Raw genomic sequence first — 26579 nt, 5'->3', positions numbered from 1 at the left:
GAACAGACTCTCATGACTTAGCTAGCTCCTGGGCAGAAACAAACACAGGGCTACGGTCCTAAGACTCAGCTTGGACGGTCCAAGCAATGGGGGTGGGGCTGGCATCCCACTAGCCATTACTCAAGTCCAGATGCTGTACCATGTATCTGTAGCTGTATTCCATCTGACACAGTAGGGCAACCCACCCCGCCTAAGCTGCTGAGCCTATTCCACGATTTCCTGGAGACTTAGAGAAGCATGTATCCCCCACCTTTCCTGTACCAGCTCTTGAGTTCCGGGAAAAGGACTTATCTAAGTCTTCTCCAAGTCTAATCCTGCTGTGCTTATGAAGACCTTCAAATAGTGTCGCAATCTAGTCGTTTGCTTGGTGGGCCATTTAGTACTGCTAATTATTACTACCAGTCCAGTAGCACAGGCTTATGCACAGGAGGCTAAGCAGGAGGCCCATATAATCAAGGCTTGGCAGGGGTCTAAAGAATTCCAGGCCAGCCCGGGCAACTTACTGAGACCCTCTCTTAAAAGAGAAAAAGAGCTGTAGATGTAGCTCAGTGGCGGAGTGCTTGCCTAGCATATATGAGGGCCTGAGTTCAATTCCTGGTATCGAACACATTCTAATTCTAATGGCCACTAATAAGTTCTTTAGTTCTGTTCAAAGTGACGCTTGACTAAGAATGCTCAGCCCAGCATGGTAACGGCCACTTGCAGTTCATGCAGCATTTTTATCATATGCGGCCCCATCCTCCACTCTATCCCCACCCTCCTTACTCACCCAACCTTACCTTCACGTCTGTGGCTTCCCTCCCTCCCCATACCCCTTTCTCTGCCCCTCCCCTTAGGATTCCTAAAATAATCCATTTTCGTATGCTACAGTAAGTTGCCTGATGCAGGGGGCGTCTAGGTAGCTCCAAGATGAGGACCATTCGGTAAAAAGACCAAGGCATGATCAGAGGGGGAAACTTTCAACCCCATCCCCCCCAACCCTCAGAGATGGGAGGGGCCAAAAGTCACACTGATTACCAAATGACCAAAGACACAACCGTTGATTATGCCAATGCAGTGAAATCTTCCTAAAAACCCAATGGACAGGGTTTGGAGAGCTGGGCAGCTGGGTACAGGGAATTAACGGACTGTGCGGCTCAGCAAGATGGTATTGGAAGCCCTGCACCCCTCCCCCACGCCACACCCACCTCTTCCTCTGCAATATCCCTTGTAATAAACTGGTTTCCCCGAAGCTCTGTGATGGCTCCAGCACGGATACACCTAAACTTATGACCAGTGGTCAGAGGCACAGGCAAGAAAACCAGCAAGTGAGGTGTAGCCATGTGTGAGTTTCGGGTATTCAACCTTAGGGGTCTTGACACCGTAGGTACGATAGGTTAACTCCGGACACAACTGGAAGGCAGCCAGCTGTGGAACCGACCGCCCCGTTTGTTTGTGTGGTGAAAAACCTGTACACACCCGCTGTCTTGAATGTGTGGAGAGAGCACAGTGGGAGAAACTGAGGCTGAGGTGGAAACTGAGATTGCTTGTTCCCTGTAAGGCTGAACTTCGCTTCTGGGAGCTGTTCAAGGTTATTTTCAAGAGCGTGTTAATTTTAATATAAAAATATGAAGCTAAATATATACACGCACACTCCCAGGCCTGTCATGAAAGATGCCAGGAGATCACTTCCAAGAATCCAAGGTCTGGAAATGTTCCTGTATATATTTAGCTTCCTATTTTGTATTAAAGTTACTCCACTGTGGAATGAAGGTATTCAGAGCTCTACCCTTGGTGCTGCCAGTGTCGTAAGAGGTAAAACTTTCATCTCTAAGTTTTGATGCTGGCTCTCACCCAAAATACTGACTCTTATCAACAGATACCAAAAACTGGTGTTTTAAAAATTCCCTCTTTTTGCTTTTATTTTTAAATCTTCGAGCTGTGTTTAGCAGTTCTAAATCTGACAGCCTATGAGTGGGAGAAAGGAATCCAAACAGGCTTTAAATAAGAGAGAAAGAGAGGGAAAAAAACGAGCGCACAATTTTCAGCACTAAATGAAGCACTTAACGTAAAAGTTTAAAACACCGTTTCGCCCCGGAAAAGAACCTGAGGGACCGACAGATACACGCAGTGAGCTGTAGAGACTAAGAACTCTTCAAAAATTTTATTTCTAAAAACAAAACGTGTTCAAATGCAACACCAGACAAAAAGGAAAAGGCTGGAATGCTCAGTGCTGGAGCGTCCGACGTACGTGGGCCATGTCTTCAGAACAAGCTAGCACCATTAACCCAGGAACCACACGGTTAGTTGTGATTATGCCTAATATATAAAATACTTTAGAAGGATTACTCAACTATCGAGTACCAAAGTTTTTTTCTAGAAACCTCTTTAAAAATCAATTGAAATTTGGCATTTGAAATTGATGAAAATGGTTTAAAAATAGTCCCAATTCTACAGCTTGTCAAAGGGAATGAGTCATTAGTTATTTATTTTTGGAGGGGGATAAAAGTGCCTGAATTCAGCTTTTGGCCTCCTTCCAAACATCAAGCAGGTGCACTAAATCGAATATTTCTATAGGAATCAGAACACATCTAAAACTGGTCTCAGAAAATATTTTCCTAGACTATAAAAATACTAAATGGGATACAAAAATTCCACCAGAGGCAGCCAATAGACTACAGCAGACAAACATCTAAAACACACTTAAAGCTATTTTGTGCCACAATCGTTATGAGCATCAGGTATTGTCATCAATTTCCTACGCGCTTTCTGACCCAATGTTCATTTCCCCTCGGGTTTGTCACTGTGTCAGATATAGACCCAATTCTGTGTTTCTAGCAGAAGTTACTGAAGGACCTGCCAAATAACTCGGCGTTCAGCTGCCTCTCTCAAAGTGCGGGAAGTGCAACGGTAGCAGGCTGCTTTTGAAGAGCAGGAGTCGGCAGACACAGCCAGTGGGCCAGAGCTGGCTGTTTCGTTCGGTCTGTGGGACACAGTAACTCACACCCATTTATGCATTGCCATGTCACCAGAGCACAAGCGAGAAGATAGAAGACTCTCTGTGGCCCTTCAGGTCCAGGAAGTCTAAGACACGGACCACTGTGGTCCCTTCGGGAATAGGCTGCCATGCCTACTTTGCACTCATCACTTCGGGAAATTTTCCACTCAACAAGGTTAAGGTTAAGTGGAAGATTTTGGCAGAGGTTTGCTGGTTCCATGGCAGGCCAAAAATATACATAAGCTTGGACTGGCCAGTTGGAGTACTGAATCTGATGCTGGCATTCTAGGCTACACATGGCTGTGAAAACGTACCTTCTTTCCTCTGCAAACCGGCTATTTTGTACCAAGTAACATACTGTTACGGGCTTCCTGTTTGTCCCGAACCAGGGGAACTTAATTTGCATCCATTATAACTACATCCCTTGACATCTTAGCAACAGACAGAACCAGCGAGGAAACAATGTTGTGCTGAATACCCTTTAGGCCCCTTCCCCATGACACGCATCATAATAATTAGTACTGCTACCATCCAGGGCTACAAACATATCCCTTTTGACAAAGCGGACCAAGTTCTCGAGGGGACACATGGGCTTGAAAGAACGCTTGTGGAAGTCATGGCAGAAAGAGGTGTGGAAGGTGACGTCAGCCCCGTTGTAAAGAATCCGGACGGAATACTCCCTGGGCTTCTGAAGGTCCTGCCAGAGCTCGAAGATCAGCCTGGCGGCGAACCTCGGGAACCTGGCCTCCAAAAGACCCAAGGCACTCAGGACTGGCGACAGAGTGACATCGTGAGCGGAGTAGAGGGTGAACAGCTCGTCCCTCCAGCCCGCGGCAGCGCGCCGCATCCGGTTGACCGTCTGATTCAGGATGGGGTGGGCCCCGAGGAGCGAGTAGCCGAAGTACAGGGGCTTCTCGTGTCTCTCGCGCTCGTCCTCTATCTGGTGCGTCTTGATCACCCTGAAGTGCTCCATGCCGAGGCAGCCGCTTCGGCCGCACGGGAAGCTGACGTTATGGCAGAAGTGGCACAGCATGGAGTCGATGGGGTTGGCGGCCCGGAGCTGCTTGGCGGGGATGTCCACGATCTTGGCCATCTCCCCGTAGGTCCTCTCCAGGTCGCCGTTCTTCAGCCGGAGGAGGTACTGCCGTCGCTGCTCCTTCTCCAGGTACTGGTTTCGCAGCGGGCAGTAGCAGCTTCCGGAACAGAACAAGGCGCTTGGCTGGTGCCTGAAATGAATCTTCTTCCAGTCAAAATCCGGGAGGAAGCCGTACAGCAGGGCCAGCCCGCTCTGCAGGGTGCGGCTCTTCCCAGTGGTCTCTAGGTAAAGCTGGTCCGAGGACCAGTTGTTTGGCAGAAGTTTGTGTTTCCTCAGGTAGATGTCCCTCAGCAGCTGGCCGTTCTGCAGGTGCTGCACGACCCCTGCAAAACCAGGGCACACAGAGGCGTTCTCACTACAAGTTCAGCAAAGGGGCCACGAAGGGCCACCGCCCGTCTCTGGTGTGTCTGAACAGTCAAAGTTACCAGAATGAGTCCTGCCTCCCCGCAGGGAAGCAGAAGTTGTGAGAACAGGTGTGTGTCAACTAGCATAGGGATGGGGTGTGGAGGACAGCCTCTGTCCCAAGCCTCCCTACCCACGGGACTCCCCAGTTCCTTAGGGACAGCAGAGACAAGGAACGTACCCAAGAACAGTCAGCGTACTGTCCGGGGACAGAGCTGTCCTCAGGCAGGGATGGCTACCTGCCACTGGCTGCTTTCTGCCTAGTCTACTTACTGTTGGGATATTGCCTCCTTGACCCTGTTTCCATTATAATGCTTCTGTTACCCTCTGGGCCATTCTGTCTGGCCCTGCTGAGGCTTTCCAGGCTCAGCCAACTAGCTCATGCTCTGCACTGTCAGATATCCAGACAGAGTATTTTAAGAACCGTGGGGAGACAGTAGATTGTGCTCCTTTTAAATGAAAAAGAAGGAAAAGCAAGAGCGTAGGTTCCCAGTTGCTTGCATTTTTGCATAAAGAAGCTTCAGATGGACGTACAGGAAGCCAGTGGGAATGGCTTCCAGGGAACGGAGGGCACCGAGGTGAGACAGGTGGGGTGGGTAGAAGCAAGACTTGTACCTTCCCATTGAATTCTGTCTTGGCTTCGCGCCACCAGAGTACAATAATGAGTGAACTTCTTACGGAAATGAGAAGGCTTTATCTCCAGGCAGGAGAGAGCAACTCAAAGGGAAAAAGCAGGCCTGCCCTCCAGCCTACAGAGTGTGAGAAACAGCCACCTCAGCAGTGGGTGGGCATCCTCTAAGGATGTGAACTGCACACAGGCAGGGTGACAGGCAGTAATGTCAGTTATAGTCAGATGCAAATGGTTTGGAGACTCCCATGCCCAAATGAGGCGGGCAGCTTTACCTGCTGAGCTCTCTTGGCCACCTCCTGATACAGTCTTACGTAGTGATACCAAAGAAGGAAGTGTGGGCTCACTAAGACACCATGGCGTGGGCACAGGAAGAAAGGTTAGCAGTAAGGGTCTGTTTCTTTTTTATTTTATGAGTATTTTTGCCTGCATGTACGTATGTGCACCAGCTGGGTGTGTGATGTCTACGGAAGTCAGAAGACAGTGTCAGATTCCCTGGAACTAGAGTTATGAATGGTTGTGAGACTACATGTGGGTGCTGGGTACCAAGCTGAACCCAGGTCCTCTGCAAGAGCAGGTGAGGGCTCTTAACCACCGAGCCATCTCTTCAGCCCCTGGTCTATCTGTCAGGTGGGACTATGGTACTTCCTTCTGATTTACCGTCTTTTGTCATTTGCAACCATGAACACCAATGCTCATGTAAAAACGACGATTACTTGTTTCTCTTTTTTACTTTGCACGTGTGTGCAGGTGCACCGCGGTCAGAAGGCAGCTTGCAGGCGTTGGTCCTTTCCTTCTGCCACGTGGGACCCAGGGACTGAACTCAAAGTCGCCAGGCCTGGCGGCAGATCCGGTGTACTCAGGACAGCCACCCTGCCCACAGGGTTACTTTTAATTTTAAAAAATCAGGGAACTTCTGAGCTGCCCTCCCTTGCCAAGAGACAAATCCTTCTCATCTCTGTAAAAAGCTCATTCATTGTTGTACTCGGGGCCTCCGAGTTCCCGGAGGTGCCAGTCCACGTGAGATAGGGCGGAGCTCTCCCTAGAGCTGAGGCGGGAGTTTAAGTACTGTCATGTGTCACTAAATACCATTAAATGCTGCTAAAACCGTCAGTTCTGTATTGAGTTTGTGTTAAGTCTTTATTAGGTTAATTCTAAGCGTTCTTTTAATGCTCTCTGTGCGTGACTGAAAACCAGGAGCAGGATTCCTCCTCTGTGCCTGGCAGCCTTAAGCAGGAAACTGTCATCCCAGAGCCCCTTTCCTGGTGGCTGGCCAGATGCCCCTCATGGCAACCTGGCTGCTTTGGACACTACAGTTTCCCTGAGGACACAACAGCAACCTCAGAGGACCACTACAAACACGCGGAGGAGAGACAGTCTGCTCCAGACTTGAAAAGCAGCTCTCTAAGCAACACAAGCCTTGCTGAACTCTAACCAACCCTGAAGCCATTTTTCTCAGGCTAGAGGGCATTCCCTGTTGGCCCAGAAGAAGGCCTGTGGCGGGTGCAAACAGTCCTTTGTTTGCGGGGGGGGGGGGGGGGGACACGACACAGCTATAATTAGTGCAAACACGGGTGCCATCCCCCTTTCCTGGCTATTCAGCTTGCTCTGCTAGTCAGCTGGGCTACTTCCTCCTGCACTGACCCCTTTGTTGCCAAGCCTAAGAAAAGGCCTCTGAAGGGTCTTCCCTTGTCTACCTGGACTCTTTATCATTGTAGACAGAGCAGTAGCAGGGGCGAAGCAACAGCAGCCACCCAGGCTGTGGCAACTGTAGTGGAAATGACAGCTGAGGAAACGGCAGAGAAGAGAGGGAGGAGAGCGGAAGACGTGTGAGAGCCACGGGATAGCGACTGTGGGCCCGGGTTTGGAAAGTTCCAGGAAGCTACCAAAGCTTAAGGGCCCAGTAGGGCCACCAGCACCCTAAGCTGTTTGCCAGTTTTAACACCAGAAGGCATCATCCGCAGCCGCTCTGCACTGCCTGCTTCCCCTGTCTGCTGCTGCCACTCATTGCCGCTAGCAGCTGAGGACCACAGTGCCTGCCAAGTGCCGGGACGGCTAGTGATTAAGCCCACAGCAATCAGTTCTTAGTTAAGGCTGCGAGATTAAAAACCTGTGTTTGCCAGGGAACAGGACAGGACCCTACCACAGAGGGCCTCTGAAAGACTCTACCCAGCAGGGTAGTGAAGCAGATGCTGAGACTCATAGCCAAAATTTGGGCAGAGTGCAGGGAATCTTATGGAAGAAGGGGGAGATGGTAAGACCTGCAGAGGACAGGAGCTCCACAAGGAGAGCAACAGAACCAAAATATCTGGGTCCAGGGGTCTTTTCTGAGACTGATACTCCAGCCAAGGACCATTCATGGAGATAACCTAGAACCCCTGCACAGATGTAGCCCATGGCAGCTCAGTCTCCAAGTGGGTACTCTAGTAAGGGGAACAGGGACTGTCTCTGCCGTGAACTCAGTGGCTGGCTCTTTGATCACCTCCCCCTGAGGTGGGAGCAGCCTTACCAGGCCACAGAGGAAGACAATGCAGTCAGTCCTGATGAGACCTGATAGGCTAGGATCAGAAGGAAGGGGAGGAAGACCTCCCCTATCAGTGGACTGGGGGAGAAGCATGGGTGGAGAAAAGTGAGGGAGGGTGGTTTGGGGAGGGGAGGAGGGAGGGAGCTACAGGTGGGATACAATGTGAATAAACTGTAATAAATTATAATAAAAATAAAAAAAAAATTTTAAAAGATTAATAACAAAACAAAACAACAACAAAACCTGTGTTTGTCACACTAGTCCCTGGGCTCTGAGCACTCAAGGCCCAGGACTACCAGCTCTTAAAGAGCTTCTACTTACTGATGATTTCCATCTGGGTATAGTCCAACCCCCACACAGCTAACTGCTAACACATATATCCTGCATCCCACAGCACTTTACCTGTCATCTTCCAAGATATATAAATGGAAGGTGTGTGCGTGTGGCGAGGGCCAGCGTTGTACATACCTGTCTGTGTGAGCTCTCCCATCTCACACAGAGGATGGTTAGGGTAGAGAGGCAGGGAATTTAAGGGGCTTTCAAAAGAGGCTCCGGATCCTTTCGACATGTGACTAACGAAAGCTTCCAGTTTAGGGTGATACGGCTTCCTAAAGGGAGGAGAGAAGCAGCAATTAGAAGGCTCCAAAGCAGTCCCTCTTCAGCATGCACGGTCCGCGTGTGTCATGGCCTCAGCTGCCCCCAAAACCAGGTCCCGGGGCTCAGGAATTCTGTGGCGCCAGAATTATTTTAAGAGCAGCATTGGCTGTTCTTCCAGGGGATCTGGGTTTGATTCCAGGCACCCACAGGGCAGCTTGCAATCATCTGTGACTGCCATCTCGGGATCCAACGCCCTCTTCTGGTCTCTGGGGTGCACAGACATACATGCAGGCAGAATACCCATCAACACGAAAATAAAGGAAAAAGCATTTTTTAAGGTTACAATTTCGTTCTGACTTGACCTATACTATACACACAATGGAGGTAAGCTTGGGTCTCCGACCTCTGCTGAATACAATACACTGGGATTTGGCTTTGCCCTCCATCAGCGTCATCCACATGCCCACATCCTGCTGCCTCTGCGTCACGTCACATGGTAGGCAGGAGGCTGCTCTAGTTTCTTTCTTTCCTTCCCTGACACTTGTCACCTGGCAGTCTTACGGCTTCTCGCACCTGGGTTCTGGCTTTAGACAGCCTTGCCTGGAGAGCTGTGGACCCTATTGGTCTTCCTCAGCTTCACCCTGCCCTCACCTGGCTTGCTCTACAGCTCCAGAGATCAACATCAAGGGTATCCACTCTCACATATCACTGCCTTTTCACACTGCCACCTTCTGGAAAGGGGTGTGAACAGCTGGTCACTTTGCTTTAGGTGCCCTCACAGAGACTCCCATCCTTTTGACATGGTGTGCTGGCCAAACAGAGGCAGCCATCTTCCTTTCCCCCAGCATACAACACATTCCATCCTTTCCCGTCTCCACCCTTCTTATATATCTTCGTGGAGGAGCTGTCTAATCTTTACCATTTCTGACCTCTGGGGGAGAGGAGGGGGAATCTCTCTTTGGACAACCATTAATTGACTAAGACAACCAACGCCTATCTCTACAGCCCTTTACAGTTTGCTTTGCATTCTGTAAATAAACTACCGCATTTAATTTTGAGGAGTAATGGATGCTCAGAAAAGCTGTGAGATCTGAGATTATCTGAGCCTGTCACAGAGTATATATGGCAGAAACAAACACACTTTATTTATCTCGCCACTAATGTACAATTTCCCTAGATAGTGATTACCTATGAAAAACACTTTTTCTCTGTAAAACTAAATGAACTGTGAATACATACACCTTTTCTCTGAATAGTAACATGGCCCATGAGTGTGTCTACATTTTCCAGCTGAACAGAAGTGGACAGATAGAGCCATTGGCAGGAAAACTGCATGCAAATTGGCATGAAAACAGCAGATAAATTGTTCTAACGGCAAACCCCTGCTGTCTGAAAGCCCAATTAACTTTGGAAAAACTTAAAAAAAAAACCTGATGCCAAAATGGATTTACATCTTTCAAAAGCAGAAAGCTGAAAAAAAAATTTATCTTTTAAAAAATGTTTTAAAATTAGAGTTTGCTAATCTAGACATGCAGTAGTGTAATAAAGGCCCCAGGATAGCTGCTGGGAATTGTGTCTCATAAAAACAGAGCATATTTTATTCTGCCTGAGGCTGAGCACATAAATGTTTATAAACTAGGAAATAAAATGTCTAGACCCACAACACGGCTGTCAACGTGAATTCACATCAACACTGGCTATCCATCAACACAACTCAGATCTCCGCTTCTGGGTCATGATTCCAGGTTGGTGATTTCTGAGGCTCTGAAAACACTTGGCTGCCAATCTTAGAAATGGAATTTCCCTATTGAACGTGTCTGTGGAGATGTTCCAGGTTCTCAGGCCACGTGACTGTTCACCGGTGCTGCACTGTCTAATGGTATTCATCATGACCTTTTCCCGTCTTCTTCTATTCTGCAGCCCTGGAGACTGAACCCTGAGCCTTGGATATGCTAAGCATGTCACGCATGCTAAACCACCAAATTACACCCCCGTCCCTTCATTACAACCTTTCCCCAAGGGACAGAAATGTGAAGATCTGTGGAAGAGAGACATTTACAGGACAGAGAGCTAAAGGCTGTATCTTCTTTATGGTAGGAGGACTAGGTTGCGGAGTCCTTGGGCCCTGACCTGGATCCCACTGCTTGGGCCTGCTTGCCTCATCCCCAGCTCCATCCCTGGAGCCTACAGCAGATCTGCAGATGCTTCAAAAGCATCTGGGAACGATTTCAACTGTGACATGTCCCATCCTTAGGTGCATTGTGGAAACGGCATGTCTGTATCTTCCCTAACTCAGAATAATGAATATTATGTTACCACAGCAGTTATTATAATATGGAGATTTTGATGGGATATTAAAAACAAAGGCTATGGTAGGTGAGGCTACGGTTGCATACCAAATTCTATTATTTCTTCTTGGCCACTTGGTTAGCACCCGCTACGGAAGAATGCATACTACTCCCAGGGTTTGGCACCTTCCTGCTCTGTTCTTTTCTCTGGCAGCAGCATCCTGGGGCAGCTATGGAGACATCTCTGGAGACTGGTGGAAGCAACAACCTGGAAGGAACCTCCCGCCCTGAACAGCTGAATGGGGCTGAGTGGCATGAGTCCACCTTCACACAAGGAAGAGGTAAACTTCCTTGTGTCGGGCAAGGATTTTTGAGTCTCTCTGGTACAATGCCTGGACTCACCCTGACTACCTGAGGATGGCACAATTCATATGACTGTGGCTTCCTTGGGAATCTGCTTTCGTGCTGACAAATGAAACAATAAAAGTATTACTTCAAGTTGCTTACTTGGGAATTCTCATGCACATTTTTATATGCACGATTCCAATGCCCTTATCCTACAACGCTCAAGGCTGAACCCCACGGCCAATCACACTTAAGAGAAAACAGACTATGTTTCAGCTGTGATCTGGGTTCTGTAGGGTTGGTTATCCTGCATCCAGGATAGCAGAGCTATTACCAGAAAGCGTAATTTTAAAAGCTCTCCTGGCTGGAAACCAGAAGGAATTCAGGCCACATCTAAGGAACCTAAATCAACTAAGGAATACATCATTTCTAATTCCAACAAAACAAGCTTATAAAAAGACAATCCCAGCCTACTCTGCTGGGCCTTTTTGTGTAACTTCATATGGTCAACTGTCTGCTTTCCTCCAGCCACAGGATCTGCCTGAGACCATTCTAGCCTTATCTCTGGCCACATGCTAAGGCTGTTCACATAAACCAGTATGCCAACGTGTCTAAGCAACTAACTGCTGGGGGTGAAGCCTAAGCTCTCCAGTGCTTTTGGCTCCTGGAGGGACAGCACATCAGCAATGTGGCCCTGCTTCCTCTCTTTCACCCCACCTAACCTGTCATGCAGCCTGCTCATCCCACCTGACCGCCATTCTCAGGGTTCAGCTTCCGTCAATTTGTCATTTAACAACAAATATTTGTCCTGGGTCCTTGGGCAATGGGCAAGAATAAGAGAACTCTCTGACACAGGGAGGGAGCTTACATTCCTGCCAGGGGAAACACACCGCACAAGAAACACTCTAATTGTGTGTGTAATGACAGAGAGAGACACACAGACAGACAGACAGACAGACACACAATCAAAGAGAGACAGAAAATGAATGGGAACAACAGACACTATGGCAAATGAAGGTAGGAAAGGAGACTGGAGTTGGGGAGGGGCACCCACCCTGTCATTTTAAGTGAAGCATTCTAAGCAGAACTTACAGAGGTGATGACTGAGCCACAGAGACAGGGGGGAAAAAGCCATAATGCTGTCTGTGTAAGTACCCCCTGGAGAGAGGAGACGGGCCAGCGCAGCAGTGTGTCCAAGCATGGAAAGTCAGCTGGAAGCAGTACAGCAAAGGCAGCTTTCAGGATGTGGGTTCCGCCACTGAACGGGGCTCTGCTTTGGGTTGCTTCTGCATAACAGCACGGATGTGCCACCAGCTCCTTCCCATACATTCTGAGGCTGCCAGAAGCCTCTACCATCTCACCCCTCCTCCGTGATGCCTGGAGATCATGGTTCCCCAGTACAGCGGCGGTCTGAAGGACCCATTTCACATGTTACACTCAAGCCACCTGGGCAAGATTCAAAGCCCCCAAGGTGCTGAGCACCCCAGACTGCCTGGGTGGGTCTTAGCGCTAATGGGCTGTTTTCTTGCTGGCTGCTACCTGACTCCTGCACAGCCTTTGGTCTCTTTCTCAGAGAGGCTTCTCTTCTCATCCCTTCACCACCTGTGGGGTCTGAGTGGAAATGGCCCCCAAAGGCCTATAGGGAGTGGCACAGTTGGGAGGTGTGGCCTTGTTGGAGTAGGTGTGGCTTGTTGCAGGAAGTGTGTCACTGGGGAGTGGGTTTTGAGATTTCATAAGGTCAAACCAGGCCCAGAAGTTCACTTTCTTTCTGTTGCCTGGGGACACCAGATGTAGAACTCTTGGCTCCTTCTCCAAGTACCAGGTCTTCCTGCCACAACAATGGACTAGCCCCAATTAAATGTTTTCCTTATTAAGAGTTGCTGTGGTATCTCTTCACAGCAATAAAACCTTAACTAAACCTTAACGAAGACACTACCCTAAGCTGAGTCAGGGTGCTGGTTCAGGCCCTAAGTGTCTACCAAGGGCTACCAAAGCCTCTCATGTTCTAGTTTTTCTTCTGTTTTCTTCTCTTCCATCTCTTCTACAGCAGTCACCTGTGCTGGCTTCCACCTGCTGAGGGCGGACCCAGCACCAGCATGGGACCGGAATGTAGGTGGCTCCCTGAGGACAGGACAGCCCACCTTCTGTGACGCCTCCGATGCCCACTCACCTGTTGCTTCTCCAGGCCGGTCACGCTGGTCCTAGTGTTACATGCTTAGCTCTGCAAGCTGCAGGCTTGTACCTTCCGGCCCTTCCCTCTAGAACATTCTCTCCCTAGGTCTTTACAGGCGTGGCTCTTCCACTACATTTATGTGACTGCTAGTGTGTTGCATGCAACCTGGTCCAGAAAAGGAGCATAAATCTAAAATTTGTCATGTGAATATTTGAGAGGACCACTTTTCTTCTTAGGTGCAGAAAAGCACTCTCATCTTTACGAATGCAAAAAGGGCATTTAAAAACTCGGCACACAGACAGGGGTCGGGAATTTAGCTCAGTGGTAGAGCGTAAGCACAAGGCCCTGGGTTTGGTCCTCAGCTCTGAAAACAAACAAACAAACAAACAAACAAACAAACAACCTCAGCACACACATGGTTAATACCTTTAATGCTGACTAATGTTAACACCAGGAGAGTTCAAACAGAAGTCTCACATAGCTTCCGTTACAAAGACTATGGGGCGCTGCACTAGACTAGAGCGCATAGGCACTCTAAGGCAATGGACTCATATGGACACACCTAGCTCCTATCCGTGGACCAGACATCCCTAATGATGGACCAAAGTCATGGACCTTTCCAAGCCTTACTGCCTAGCAGGAAAACACAAAATTACTGATTTATGAGCCAAAACAGCAGCGGGGAGGGCAGCAGGCACCGCCGGGATGAGGGCCCTGAGCAGGGCTACACACAGCACGCCTGCTCATTCCTTCTCTAAGGCCATGTTTGCAGTGATAAGCCAGCCCTTACTGTGTTTAACATGGAATTAATTAAACGATGTTAAGTGGACTAGTGACTCCTTTGATGGAAGGGAGGGGGGGCTGGAAGCCAGAGACGGCCTGAACCCCTCCACTGCCATATTCTTTCCTGGGCAAACAGTACACATGATAAGGTTTAATTTCTAGGTCAGGAGGCCCGGTGACAGATTATGAGGGCCATTGATAAGATAGAGGAGTTCCCACACAGCAGCTATGTGAATGGAGTTTTCCACTGGATGTGGCTAGACTGTTGTACCAGAGCAGCTGAAATGGAGGAAAGCTCAGGTGGAGAAAGAGGACTGCTGTAGTTAAACACGCACACTGTGTCCTCGTCCATAAAGGACTCAGGCCAACTCCTGAGAACACAAAATGGACACAAAGAGAAGGAAAGACTGAGGCTGTTGGGCAGCAGCTTCTAGGCCTGGAATGGCTCCAGAAATGACACCAGAAAGGCCTAGGGCAGGGTGGTCTCTGGGCTGTGGGTGATGTCATGTCACTGTGGGTGGAACTTCTGTGTGGACCTGGCTACTTGCCCCTTCCTTTTTTTTAGACACACAAGGTTGACATAAGAAAGACAGGCCTGTCCCTTGTTCCAGGGTGGAGCACGGTGGCTCTGAGGGGAGAAGGGGTCTGCCCAGGGTCCAAGAGTTGCAAAGGCTTCAGGGATACAACAGCCAAGGTTCAAATCTATCATGAGGAACATGGTGACTGAAACCGGCAATGTGTCCTGTGATCCTGAGGTTATACATTCATTCTGCAGCTATCGAGTCCAAAAGCTGTCATTTGACAGGTTCTAGGCTGGGCTCAGTGGTTTGGTAACAGTTGGGCCTAGGGATGGCAGAGCCAAGGCCCCTTGGGAAGATAAGCTATGGGGTATCCAGGTGGCCCTGACTCTAGGCTCCTTCTTTGGGAACAGCCATGGTGACCCTCATAGTGACTGTATGGGGGTCTGTACTGAACCAACGGGAGTCCCCTGGTGGAAATGCAAAGGTGAGTACAGCTAAGGAACTGAAGCATGTGACAGTCCAATTACAAAGCCCTGAGGCCAGGCTGCACCCACCTAGAATGGTGGCCCAGTGGCTCACCTATGGCCAGACTGTTGGAAAGGCAGACATCCAGCAAGAGCAGAGCTGTACCAGCTGTAAACACAACTCTCTGTACCCCACGGAAGAAAGTGACTCCTTGGCGCTGTTCTTCCCTGCTCTGCGAGCCACAGGGTTAAAGTGTAGTGTGACCGGCAGCCTCTGTCCTGGCCCTGGCCCTAACCCAGCTGGGATAGCTTTTAAACCAGACTTCCCTTGCCGGTCCTGACACGATTCCCGAATGTCCAGGCCCCTCTGCAATGAGAGCTGAACATTGTCAGTTCCCCATCCAGCCACGGAGCCAACCCAGTGGTTCATATCTAGGAAGGGGGGCGGGGCTGCTTCCTGGAAGAGGGAGCCTCTAACAAGGTCTTGAAGACAGTGGAAGTAGGATGAGCGGCAATAAGGACAGCCAGGGAGGCATGGCCGGCATCAAGCCACCAAGGGGTAGGTGCTACAAAAAGTGGGGTGCTGGGGAACAGATAATGTCAGTGGAAAGTCTGAAGTCCAGGCTGGAGAGTGGGGGCTCAGTTCTGATGATAGAGCTGTTGTCCCCACGGTCCCCTCGCATGAGACCCTAGGGTACACACCTTGTTTACTCAATGAGCAAAGAAGACATAGATATGCAGGCTGGCAGCACTGTGGTCTCCAGCACCAGAGAGAAGAATACACAAAACCCCACCGCCTTTCTATCTAAACTGCTTCGCTCACTACTCCCTGCTGGGGGTTGGTCGGATGCTTGTATTCTGATGCTAATTACTGGTCCTCAGATCTGGTTCCTGCCTGGACAACCTATCATCATTGTGTAAACCTGCCCGGGACATTATTCCTGATTGGTTGATTAAAGGCCAAAAACCTGGGCAAGGCAGAATGGGGTAGGTGTGGCTTAAGGTTCCTGGGTTTTGTGAACTGGAGAATCACGGGAAACAGACAGACAGGAAGAGAGGAGGAAGGAGGACGCCACAATGGTTTAGTGTACAGAAGTAACCACGCGTGCTAGGAGGAAGGACTTTGAGGATGGCATGGATGGAGAAAACACCGAGATAAAAAAAAAAATACAAGCAAGCATTTATAAGATTTTGGATGGAAGGCAGACCAGATAGGAACGGGTAAGGTGGATGGCATTCGGTGGGGGATAGGAGGTGGATGGAGAGGTTATTGAGACAGCACAGGTGAAATATCTGCCTGGCCTAAGGTAAAACAGCCAATTATAAAATCTCACAGGTGTCTTATTAATTGTAATAGTGGGCTAAAGAATACTGCCGCAATAATCATAGGGCAAATAATAATAATTATATAGCCCAACACCATTTTTATTTAGTACAACACCTCCCCAAACTCCAGCCCATGAGGAGGCTTAGGACATCAAGAGGTATCTGGAACCCCTGGGTTCCTGTACTCAAAGAACAGCCCTGGCTGTAGGAAAGCAATTCATGGGGCCACTGGGCTGGCCTCCCAGGAGCTGGCACCCCAGGAGCACTCATCAAAGCTACGTCTTCCCCACTGGGCATTGCCCCGTGTCTCCGGATCTCATTCAGTAAGCTCTGCGCAGGATGGATGCTACGTGCTATGTACACGCTGGCTACAGCCAAGCCATCATTTGTTGCTAACTGTGCTTCTCATTTCCCTACACGCACTTTCTGTTCTCTGTTCAATTATTTTTCATCCTGAGGGCTTTCAACTAAGACAGGGCCGTCTCTAATGCTGTGAAAAATTAAATGGCTGAAAAACCATTTTACACTCACGGGCCTTAGCAGCTGTCAGCACTCCTTCTTGTGAATCACCCCATTCCTCAGCCCGGCCCTGCCTGTTGAGAGCTTCCTCATTTCCATTTCAGAGGTGTGTGTGTTGGGGGGAGCTGAGCTCAGCGGGACCAGGAGGCTTGTCCATGCTGCCTCCATAGAACGGCTCTACGGTGGATGATTGCTAACTCAGTGCTCACTGTATCTCTTCCTTCCTTTCTTTATTTCTTTTGGGGTTTTCGAGACAGGGCTTCCCTGTGTAGTCCCAGCTCTCCTGGAACTCACTCTGTAGACCAGGCTGGCCTCGAACTCAGAGAGATCAACCTGCCTCTGCCTCCCGAGTGCTGGGATTAAAGGTGTACGCTGCCACGACCACCACCCAGCATGATGCCTCTTCTTTCTTCAACTGAACAACAGGAAGAAAAGAGTTGGCTTCAGACTGCCTGGGCTCAGACCTCAGTGGTCTTTTTTTTTTTTTTTTTTTCGAGTTGCCTGATATGGATGCCCTGTCTGCCCTGGGCCTGTCTTTGCTCTCTTCTTGAGGAAGATGGGAGACTCATAAGAGTCAGGAAGCCCAATGAAATTTGAATAACACACAAAACTTAAGACCCAGGGCTCAGAAAGTTACAAGAGTCACAAGGCCTCATCCCCAGGTTTTAACAGCAGGAAGTAACCATTAAGGGGAGATGCCAGCGTGATGGAACTGCCTGCAGGCTACTGCAATGAAGCTGTCTGCGTCATCACCCATACTAAGGGGGGGCTTCTCGGTGAGGCACCCATGCTCCTCTAGGTAACTCCAATAAAATCACTGGCTCACCCAGCTCAATTTGGGTGGAGACATTTTCTGATCTGTCACAGTGCCCTATCAGGGTTGAACAGATGCTTGTTTGCGTTCCCAAGGGAGTCACAGAACGGTGTGCAGCGCAAGACAGTGAAGACTTTGAACAGTTGCGTCCACCAAAGTGTAGCTCCCTCCTCCCTCCCATAATGCTGTGCTGCACAAAACACAGAGGAGTGCATGAAAATACTCATAGAAAGTGCAATTTACCTGCCGGCCACTAGAGTGCAGTCAATCTCTGGTCGCTTGGTTTTGGGAATGGCATACAGTGGGTACCTGTCCCCATGGCGAATGAACACATGAACGGAGACCAGCTTATAATGATGCGGGGCATGACCTGTGAGAGAGACACATCTTCCAGTCACCACACAGCAAGCCACGGTGTTTTAGCAAGTACCTGGGTGGTACATGCCCAGGCTGGGGGCAGGAGGAGGTGGAACCTAGAGCAACCCAGAAATGGCAGAGCCGCTACTGAGAGGCCTGAACTGTGAGAAGGGCCACTGCGCTGGATGGACGATGCCAAAGAACCCCTCGAGGTGGGGCAGAGGCTCACAGAAAGGCTTGACATGTCCCAGAGCCGTCAAAGCCTCCTGGGCATACTGTGTATATCATGGATTCACCCTGAGAAGCTGAGTAGCCAAGGGCATGGGCCAGTTTCATCCTCATCTGTTTTGCCCACATCTCACCAAAGACCAGCACCTCCACCACTCGGTGCAGTGTGTTGAGACCCAGGAGCACATCCTCAGGCTGTGGCTGCTGCAGGATCTGAGCCTCAGCCAGCCAGCTTCTTATCACTGTGATGCTGCTTACAGCACTTGGTCCTCAGGACCTCTACCTGGGTACCGAGTCCCAGGCTACCAAGACTGTGACGGGTCATACGCTGGCTCTACCTTCCATGCTGCGCTCGGCCACACTCGGAATGTTGCAGTACAGGAGAGCTTCGTAAAGCGGGTCTACCGTGGGGGGCTCTGTCACTGGGTCAGGCATGATCCTCTTCCGGCTCTTGCTGCTTCCTCCATTCTTGGTTGAGGACACTGGGATCAGGTGGACTGCAAGGAAAGCAGAGCGGATGAAGAAGAAGCCAGGTCAGCTGCCATGGCCCAAGGAGAGCTGAATGTCACTGGGGGTGCTCTCTCCTTCAGTTAAGGTGGACCTGGGACTTCCTGGGTAGCAGACCTCCCTCAGTGCAGGCGAGATGAAGAACTAACTCCTCACTCTCGAGTTACTGGAGCTGCAAGTGCCTGAGGATATGATCCCTCTTCTCGGTAAGCTTTTAGCTTATATCAAGGTGGAAAAAATCATCCACTGGCGCCTGTTAAGTGCTAAATGGGGTGTGTGTCACACCTATCAGCGATCTGCTCACTAGTCCTCATGAGGCTTCTTCACAGAAAAAAGCCTGAGCCGAAGGCACCCATGCGCAGTGAATGGACCCCGAATGCCTCTTATTCATTGCCTGAGCTAGCTCTCCCTGCCACTGCCTATGTGTGTCAAGTGTGGGTCATGTAATGGTTTGTCTATTTGGCATCCATCTTTCTATCAGTGAGTCCCAGCTCCCATGGGAGACTGGCTTAGTTATCAATGACAACATTCCCTCTGCTTGGCAGAGTAGACACGTGACCAGCATCTGTGACGGCAGTGACGGGGCAGCCACAATCCTTTTCCTTGTGGGCTGGAAGGGGCTCTCCCTGTTCTCTGAACAGCAGGATGGAGGGGTCTCACCATCTCCCTGCCTTTCCACGGGCACTGTATCTCAGTAGTTCCCAGTCCTTGTGTGACTAGGAAATGTTTGTATAGCTTCACAGGGTTTCTAGAGACCCCTGCTCAGCAGCACTCTATTTTTGGCATCTACTAGGGAGGACATGCTTGCAAACAAGTGAGCCCGCAAATCTAGTTAACTTCTGAAAGGCTTCCCAGCCACCACAGTAATAAAAACATATGTATTCATATTCATATATACACATATCCCAAAACAATATCCCAAAAGAGACTGATCACTAGTCTACATCAGCTTAAATCCCCTAATTTCTTCTATGTAAGTGTCTTGACACTTCCTCTTGCCAAACCGATGCTATAAACAAAGATGAAAGACAATGAACACAGTAAGAGAAGAATGTTCGCAACACACAGAACAGACAAGTGACTGATATCTGAGGTTCAGAAGAGGACTATCACTGAAGATCCAGTAAGGGATCCAAACAGGCTAAGCGCAAGTACCAGCAACCAACAAAACATGATGCTCAAGTTATCACTACAGAAGTACAAAAGACCACTACCAATGAGATGTATTTCTCCAGGAAGAAAAAGCACACCATACTGGCAAGGGGTGACCCTTGTACGTGATGGAGGTGAGGGTGGAAAATGGAATCTTCCAGAAGAAGTGTGTCACACATGTGCTGTCTTTGATTTCAAGCTACACCCTGGAATTTGTTCTAAAAACATCAGTCCCCACACTCAAAGGCGGCCAAAGAGATTAGCTGCACCTGCTGCCGGTAACAAAACCGGAGAAGGATCTGAAAATTCATCACTGGATGAAGACAATGCCACATCCAGAGAATAGAGCAGTCTATCTGAATTAAAACAAAACAGAAAAAGCCAAGTTGCCAGGCAACAAAACAAAATGAAGGACTGTATTAGTTACTTCTCTGCTTGCTGTGAAAGCGTACCTGACAGAGTGATTCCAAGAACGGTTTTATGACTGGAAATGGTCCCCATAGGCCCATAGGGAGAGGCATTATTAGGAGGGGTGGCCTTGCTGAAGTAGATGGTCTTATCAGAGCAAGTGCGTCACTGGGGCTGGGCTTTGGGGTTTCAAATGCTCAAGCCAAGCCCAGTGCCGTTCTCTCTTCCTGCTGCTTTCCTGGTGTAGAACTCTCAGCTACCTCTCCAGCACCATGTCTGCACACATGTCACCATGCTTCTGGCTATGATGATAATGGACTAAACCTCTGAACTGTAAGCCAGCCCCAATTAAATGTTTTCCTTTATAAGAGTTGCTGTGGTCATGGTGTCTCTTCACAGCAAAAGAAACCCTAAGACAGGTTTATTCTGGCTCAGTTTGAAGGGATCAGTACATCATGTACCACATGGCAGCAGGAGGGAGCAGCGGGCCACATTCCATCCAGTGTCAGGAAGCGGAGAGTTGCATATGGGTGGGCTTACCTATCTTTTTCCTCTTATGTGGTCCAGGACCTTAGCCCACAGGACAGTACTACTCACATTTAGGGTGGGATTTTCCCACCTCAATTAATCTAACCTAGATAACCACTCACAAACATTCCCAAAGATTTCCATGGTGATCCTAAATTTCATCAAATTGACAACCAAGACCAACCCTTACAACTCTATTGGTTGTCAGCTTGGCACAACTGTAAGCCCAAACCTTTCACTCCTTATCCCCACAGACTCACTGCCATCTCACAATGCAAAATACATTCGGTCCAACTTTAGAAGTCCCCATAATTTTTAATAGGTCCAACATTGTTTGGAAGTCCAAAGTCCAAGTATCACCTAGGACTCAAGGCAATCTCTTAACTGTGAGTACCTATAAAATAAGAAATAAGTTACATATTACAATACACAATGGCACAGAATAAAAATTCCATTCCAAAAGGGAAGAATGGGAGCATAAGGAGGACTGACCAAGTCAAAGCAAGACGGAACTCTAGCAAGACAAATATAAATACTCTAGCTCCATATCCAGCATCTGGAGTTCAGGATGGAACTGAATCTGGCTCCAAAGGGCCGTACCCCACCTTTCCAGCTCCATACCCTACACATTCCTCAGCTGATGCCCTATGGCTCTCACAGCTTCATACAATGGCCTCTGGGGGTTCCTTGAAGGGATTCCAAATAGCACTACAGACTGCAAGACTCCATGGCCTTCATCTTTCCTGCCCACAAAAATCAGCTCTGCATGGGTGATACTGCCAAGTTCCACTGCCAGCTCAGGATGGAGCCTGGTCCCCTCGAACCATGGCTGCATCACCTTTCTATGTGTTGACCCTGGGGACACATTTCCCTAGGCAGCTGCTTTGAGAAGCAGTGATCTCCCCACCCCCGCCAGTATCTTATTAGTGTAGGCATTCTCCTATCAAATGAATTTGCACTTGCAATAGATGCAGCCCACAGTGCACAAGGTGCCCCAGTGTCCTGGGACAGTGGCCCCTGCTGTCCCAATGCACAGCAGGTGACAATACCCTTAACAATTATAGCTGCTTCTCACCACCTGTCTTGTCTACAACTTTAAACTCTCTCCCTCCCCTGCCAAGTGGCTGTTTTTTATCTTTTCTCCCCTCTACTAGTTGCCTTCCTCACTGCAGATCTGGATAAAAGCAACGTGCAATAATCATGAAATCATGACACAGCTCGAGCGCTGGCCCATCTTGAAATCTCCTCTGCCAACCAAGTTAATCCATTACTTTTAAAAGCAACCCTACTGGACTTCTCAGGATGTGGGCAGAATGTAGCCAGATTCTTCGCCAGAACACAACATAAATATAGCCCTAAACCAGTTCATCACAGACTCTTTGAGACAGGCCGCTACTCTCAAAATCTCTCAGCATTCTGTCTTCTGAGCTCTCACCAGAATGGCTTACTAAGCACTCTTATAGTATTCAAGGACATTTCTCACCCAAACTCTTCCACAAAGCAGTTCCAAAGGCTACAGGTTCACATTTCTCCCAGCAACAGCCTGGCCCCACTTCTCACTATCCATTTTCTATATTGGTTACATGTCTCATGGCTATGGCAGAATGTCTAATGGAAAGCATAACTTATTTTGGCTTACAGTCAAAGGAGATACATTCTGATCACAGCAGAGAAGCCATGGTGGCAAGAACAGGAGGCCAGCCGGTCACAGCGCAGTCACCATCAGGAAGCAGAAAACAATGAATACTTGAACCCATCACCCTCTCTTCCTTTTTACTCAGTCAGGGTCCCAGACCATGGAATTTGTTACCACATACATTTAGAGCAGGTCTTTACCCCTTGGTTAACCTAATCTAGACAGCAGTCCCTCACAGATTTGCCCTGAGATTTGGTCCCATTGTTAACAAGATTAGCCACCACACAGGGTATTCAGGCTGTGTTCCCTGAGAGCGCCCAGCACCACAGTCAGAAGATGTGCCACAGTGCTCTCCTCTGGGGAGTAGCAGGAACACATATGAACATGTATTACATTTGTTTTCCTATAAAAATTTGCATCGGTTTAACATAAAGATATCTATAGCAGTCACATACTACATGCATTCTATATGCATAAAAACAAGCATTTATTACTAGATCTTAATATACATGCCTGTATTTACACGCTTTACTAAAACAACAATGAAAACTTTTGGAGCTGACCATTCCCCAGGTCTCAGTTTGCCTGCAGGTGGAGCCCCTTCCTTCCCACAGGTGGGAGACGTTAGGGGCCAGTGCACAGCTCAGGTGCCGGGAGCTAATTTATTGTGTGGAGACCGGTAGCAAAGCAGATGTCCCACGAGGGCATCCTGACGACTGGCCCTTCTGGCCAGGTGGTGTCTTCAGTTCTTTGCTCAGCTTTATATGGAATCCATCAAATTCTGTTTCCTTGGTTGGCTTGTGGTTCCCTTCCTCTGAGGCTGGGCCAAGTATGGGTACAGCTAAGTAGACATTTGAGTAACATGAGGACAGAGTGTGTGGTATCCTGGATTATCCAAATGCACAAGCTGTGAGGCCGGGGGGAAGTCAACTGGGAAACTCTGGTGGTTGGGTACAAGTGGCCCAACGCACGACTCAAAAAAAAGCAGTGTTTTGACAAGTGACAAACAAGTCACCATCGGAGACTTTACATGGATACCTCCTGTTACTGGGCTCCTCCATCTTGTCCATTATTCAGTTTGCTGAGGTGACCCTGTGCTGACTGTGAGGCATCTGCAGGGGCCTCTCTGAGGAGTCCTCCGGATACCAGGCACTCACACAGGCTCACAGGCAGGTTTGTGTGCAGTCCCCTCAGCACCATCTTCACCCTGTCGGCATTTGTGCTGCTCAGAGCCCTAGCCCTCCAGCATGTCCCACTCATGGTCCTATCTGCTTGTAATTCTGTCCACCCAGTTCCTTTTGCTTGAATCTGCCAAGAGCTGCCTCCTCCAGGAAGTCCACTCTGAGTTTACGTGTGGTTTCCACACCCCTCTCCCATAAATCTATCTATTTTTGCTATTAGGCATATACCAGAGCACACGTAAGCAGAGGCCCAGTTTGTCATTCCACTACCTCAAACGCCTGAAAGGCCCAGATCATGCCTCTTTTATACTGATGTACCCTAATGACTAGCAGAGGACAGCCTTTCCTAAAATTCTTGCTGAGCTCAAGGTCTATTCTGAGTCATACACTGCACTCTGTGCTTTGATTGGTGTTTCATGGAGTTCCCTGGACAATCTCGATGGTTAACCCGGGCAGCCTAGAGAGGAGATAGCTGCAGACAGTCTTTCCTTGTTCTGAGAGGCTCATATACATTGTGGTCAGCAACCTGGCTCAAGGCTTGCCTCAGATCTCTGAGTGACCGGGTCCAACTGACCCATAATGGGTATCACATGGGAAGCCTTATGAGCCCTGACAGAGGACGGGGTCCTGAGGCTGGGGGACGCTTCCATCCTGGCATTGCGACACTGACCAGAGGCTGGGAACACACAAAATATCTGGAACCTGGGATCTGAGAGGGCACTTATCCCATTGACCCTTGCCCACGTCCCCTGTAATTCACCTGCCTCGCCACCCACTCCCCAGGACAATAAGTCCCAAAGCAGGTGACAACAGCTTAGATGAGAAAGAGAAAGGGGCGGTGGGGGGTGGCATTTGGAGTGAGAGTGGGCAGTCGGATGGAAGGATCATGAGTTCTGCTGTGTAGGTGGAAAAAAATCCTTGACTCTCAGTGTGTGCCCTGGGGCTACCGTGCCACTGTGAAGAATGTGTGACAGAGGAAGTGCCGCTCACTGGTAACCGGCTGCCTGAGGGCACGAACTTTCTCTGTAGTGCGATCACTAAGCAGAAAGGAAGATTTCCATCAGCCTCCAACTATTTATTTCTGTCCTCACCCCTATAATGCTTGAATAAAGATACTGACGGGGTCTCAAAGAAATGACAGAGAACATTCCATTTTAGAAGTTTCTTCTTTGGTCCCTGTGGTGGTCTGAGTAAGAATGGCCCCAACAGGCTCAAACATTTGAATGCTTGGTCATTAGGGAGTGGTCCTATCTGACAGGGAGTAGGAAGTGAGGGCCTGTTGGAAGAAGTGTGTCTCTGGGGTGGGCTTTGGGTTTAGGCCCAATGTCTCTCTTCCTGCTGCCTGCTGATCTGGATGTAGCACTCTCAGCTCCCTCTCTAGCACCGCGTCTGCCTGCAGGCCATGCTTCTTCCCACCGAGGCGATGATGGACTAAAGCTCTGTGACTGTTAAGCCAGCCCTAATTAAACGTTTTCCTTTATAAGAGCTGCCACCATCATGGTGTCTCTTCACAGCAATACAATGTTGACTAAGACATCCCGCTACTCTCAGAAGCAAAACGTTGCTGTGACCAGGCTCAACTCACCCTAAACCTAGGCAGAGTATCAGCCAGAAAGTGTACTGCAGGTGAAAGTGAAAGGGAGACAAAGGGCTTCCTGAGGACTACAAACCCAGGCCCTATCTCCTCAGGCTAATGCCTATGTATCTGTCCCCTAGTGGCTAATAAGTAAGAAAAGGGAGTGGAAAGCACTTAAGCCTTAAAGGAAGGGGGTTGAGGGGGGAGAGTCCTCAGTTATCACAGCTCCTGCAACCCCTGGTCACTGGTTTGGGAGTACAAGAGGGGCATGGTGGGGACTGTGCTACGGAAGAAATGCTGAGATGTGCTATGAATGCCACCTTCAGGCAAATCCTAGCTAACGAGAACCTGGCCCAGCCGCCAGAGCTACGGACTTCTTTGGAGCAAAACCTACATCTGATGATTATGTTCTGGCTTTTGTTGATTCCATTTCCGGTCCTACAGGATGAAAGAAATGGCCCAGAGTCAGAACTATTATAGCTTCCCACACAGTCTATTAGCCACCAGCTCCTGGCTGACCCTCAAGTAACATCAGTTATTCCTACAACCTTGGTAATGAATGGGTCGGTGGGGATGTTACAGCGAAGTGTGTGAGGCCAGCTCACTATGTGGGAATCTCTCTGACTTGCAGAGACCCAAGCCAGTGTCCTTCCTCCAAAGTGTCAAGCCAGTGTCTATGATGTCAGCTCACTTTCCCATATCAAGGCCCTGATCCAGAGCAGAAGGCAGAGATCTACTGATCCCCAGCTGCTACGGCTTACATCTGGAACGACCCCACAGGCTCCCGTTTGAGTACTTGTTCCCTGGCTGATGAGGCTAAGGAGGGAGGCTGTGGAACCTTGAAGGGGCGGGGCCTTGATGGAGGAGATCTCCAAGTGCAGTCCTTTGAGACTACAGTCAGCCCCGGTTCCTACCTAGCTCTCTGCTCCCTGACCTGCCAGGATGTGAACACAGACCCCTACCACTGCCGTCTGAGCCACGATCTCCAGCTGCCACACTTCCCCCTTTATGGTGAACCCAAATCTCTCCGAGACCAAGAGCCAAAATGAAATTTGCCCCAGTTGTTTCCACTGGGTATCTAGAGCACGGAGACACAGAGGTAACTAACATCCCGGCCCTTTTGTACCTGTTACAGCTTTAGCCGCCTGTGCAAACTCCACACAGCTGCCTCACACCCACTTCGATGGGGGCACTGCACAGGCAGATGGTATTGCATCCATGGCAACAACTCCTTTCCTCCGGTGGGGAAGGCCCGCACCCGGTGAGAGCAATGTTCGGGCTGTTTTTTTCTTACCCACTTGGTACAAGTGAGAATCATGTGAGAAGAGGGAACCTCAATTGAGGAAAATGCCTTCACTAGACTGGCCTATAAGCAAGCCTGTGGGGTCACTGTCTTGGTTAATAACATGAGAGGGCCCTGCCGATTGTGGACGGTACCACTCCTGGGCTAACGGGCCTTGGCTAGGCAAGAAAGCAGTTTGAGAAAGTCACCGGGAGCAGGCCAGAAGGCAGCATTCCTCCACCGCTTCTGCCTGGGTTCCTGCCTCCA

At 49.3% G+C, this 26579-nt stretch overlaps 1 protein-coding gene across 3 annotated transcripts in view; it reads right to left on the bottom strand.

The window, feature by feature from the left end:
• Positions 1–2128: 2128 nt before the first annotated feature.
• Pxylp1 (2-phosphoxylose phosphatase 1) overlaps positions 2129–26579 on the bottom strand; it is a 66778-nt gene continuing 42327 nt past the window's right edge. For all 3 annotated transcript variants that reach the window (XM_060385462.1, XM_060385461.1, XM_060385463.1), the window contains exons 3-6: positions 18381–18539; positions 17701–17827; positions 8096–8235; positions 2129–4396 (exon numbers count right to left, since the gene is read on the bottom strand). In XM_060385462.1, the coding sequence (XP_060241445.1) occupies positions 3459–4396; positions 8096–8235; positions 17701–17827; positions 18381–18539 (1364 nt within the window). In that variant the 3' untranslated portion in view covers positions 2129–3458. The remainder of the gene's footprint in view (positions 4397–8095; positions 8236–17700; positions 17828–18380; positions 18540–26579) is intronic.

Source organism: Meriones unguiculatus, chromosome 6 (genome assembly GCF_030254825.1).
Source record: "Meriones unguiculatus strain TT.TT164.6M chromosome 6, Bangor_MerUng_6.1, whole genome shotgun sequence".
Classification (NCBI taxonomy): domain Eukaryota; kingdom Metazoa; phylum Chordata; class Mammalia; order Rodentia; family Muridae; genus Meriones; species Meriones unguiculatus.
Note: the sequence above shows the minus strand (reverse complement) of the source record. Positions and strands in the feature narration are given on the sequence as shown.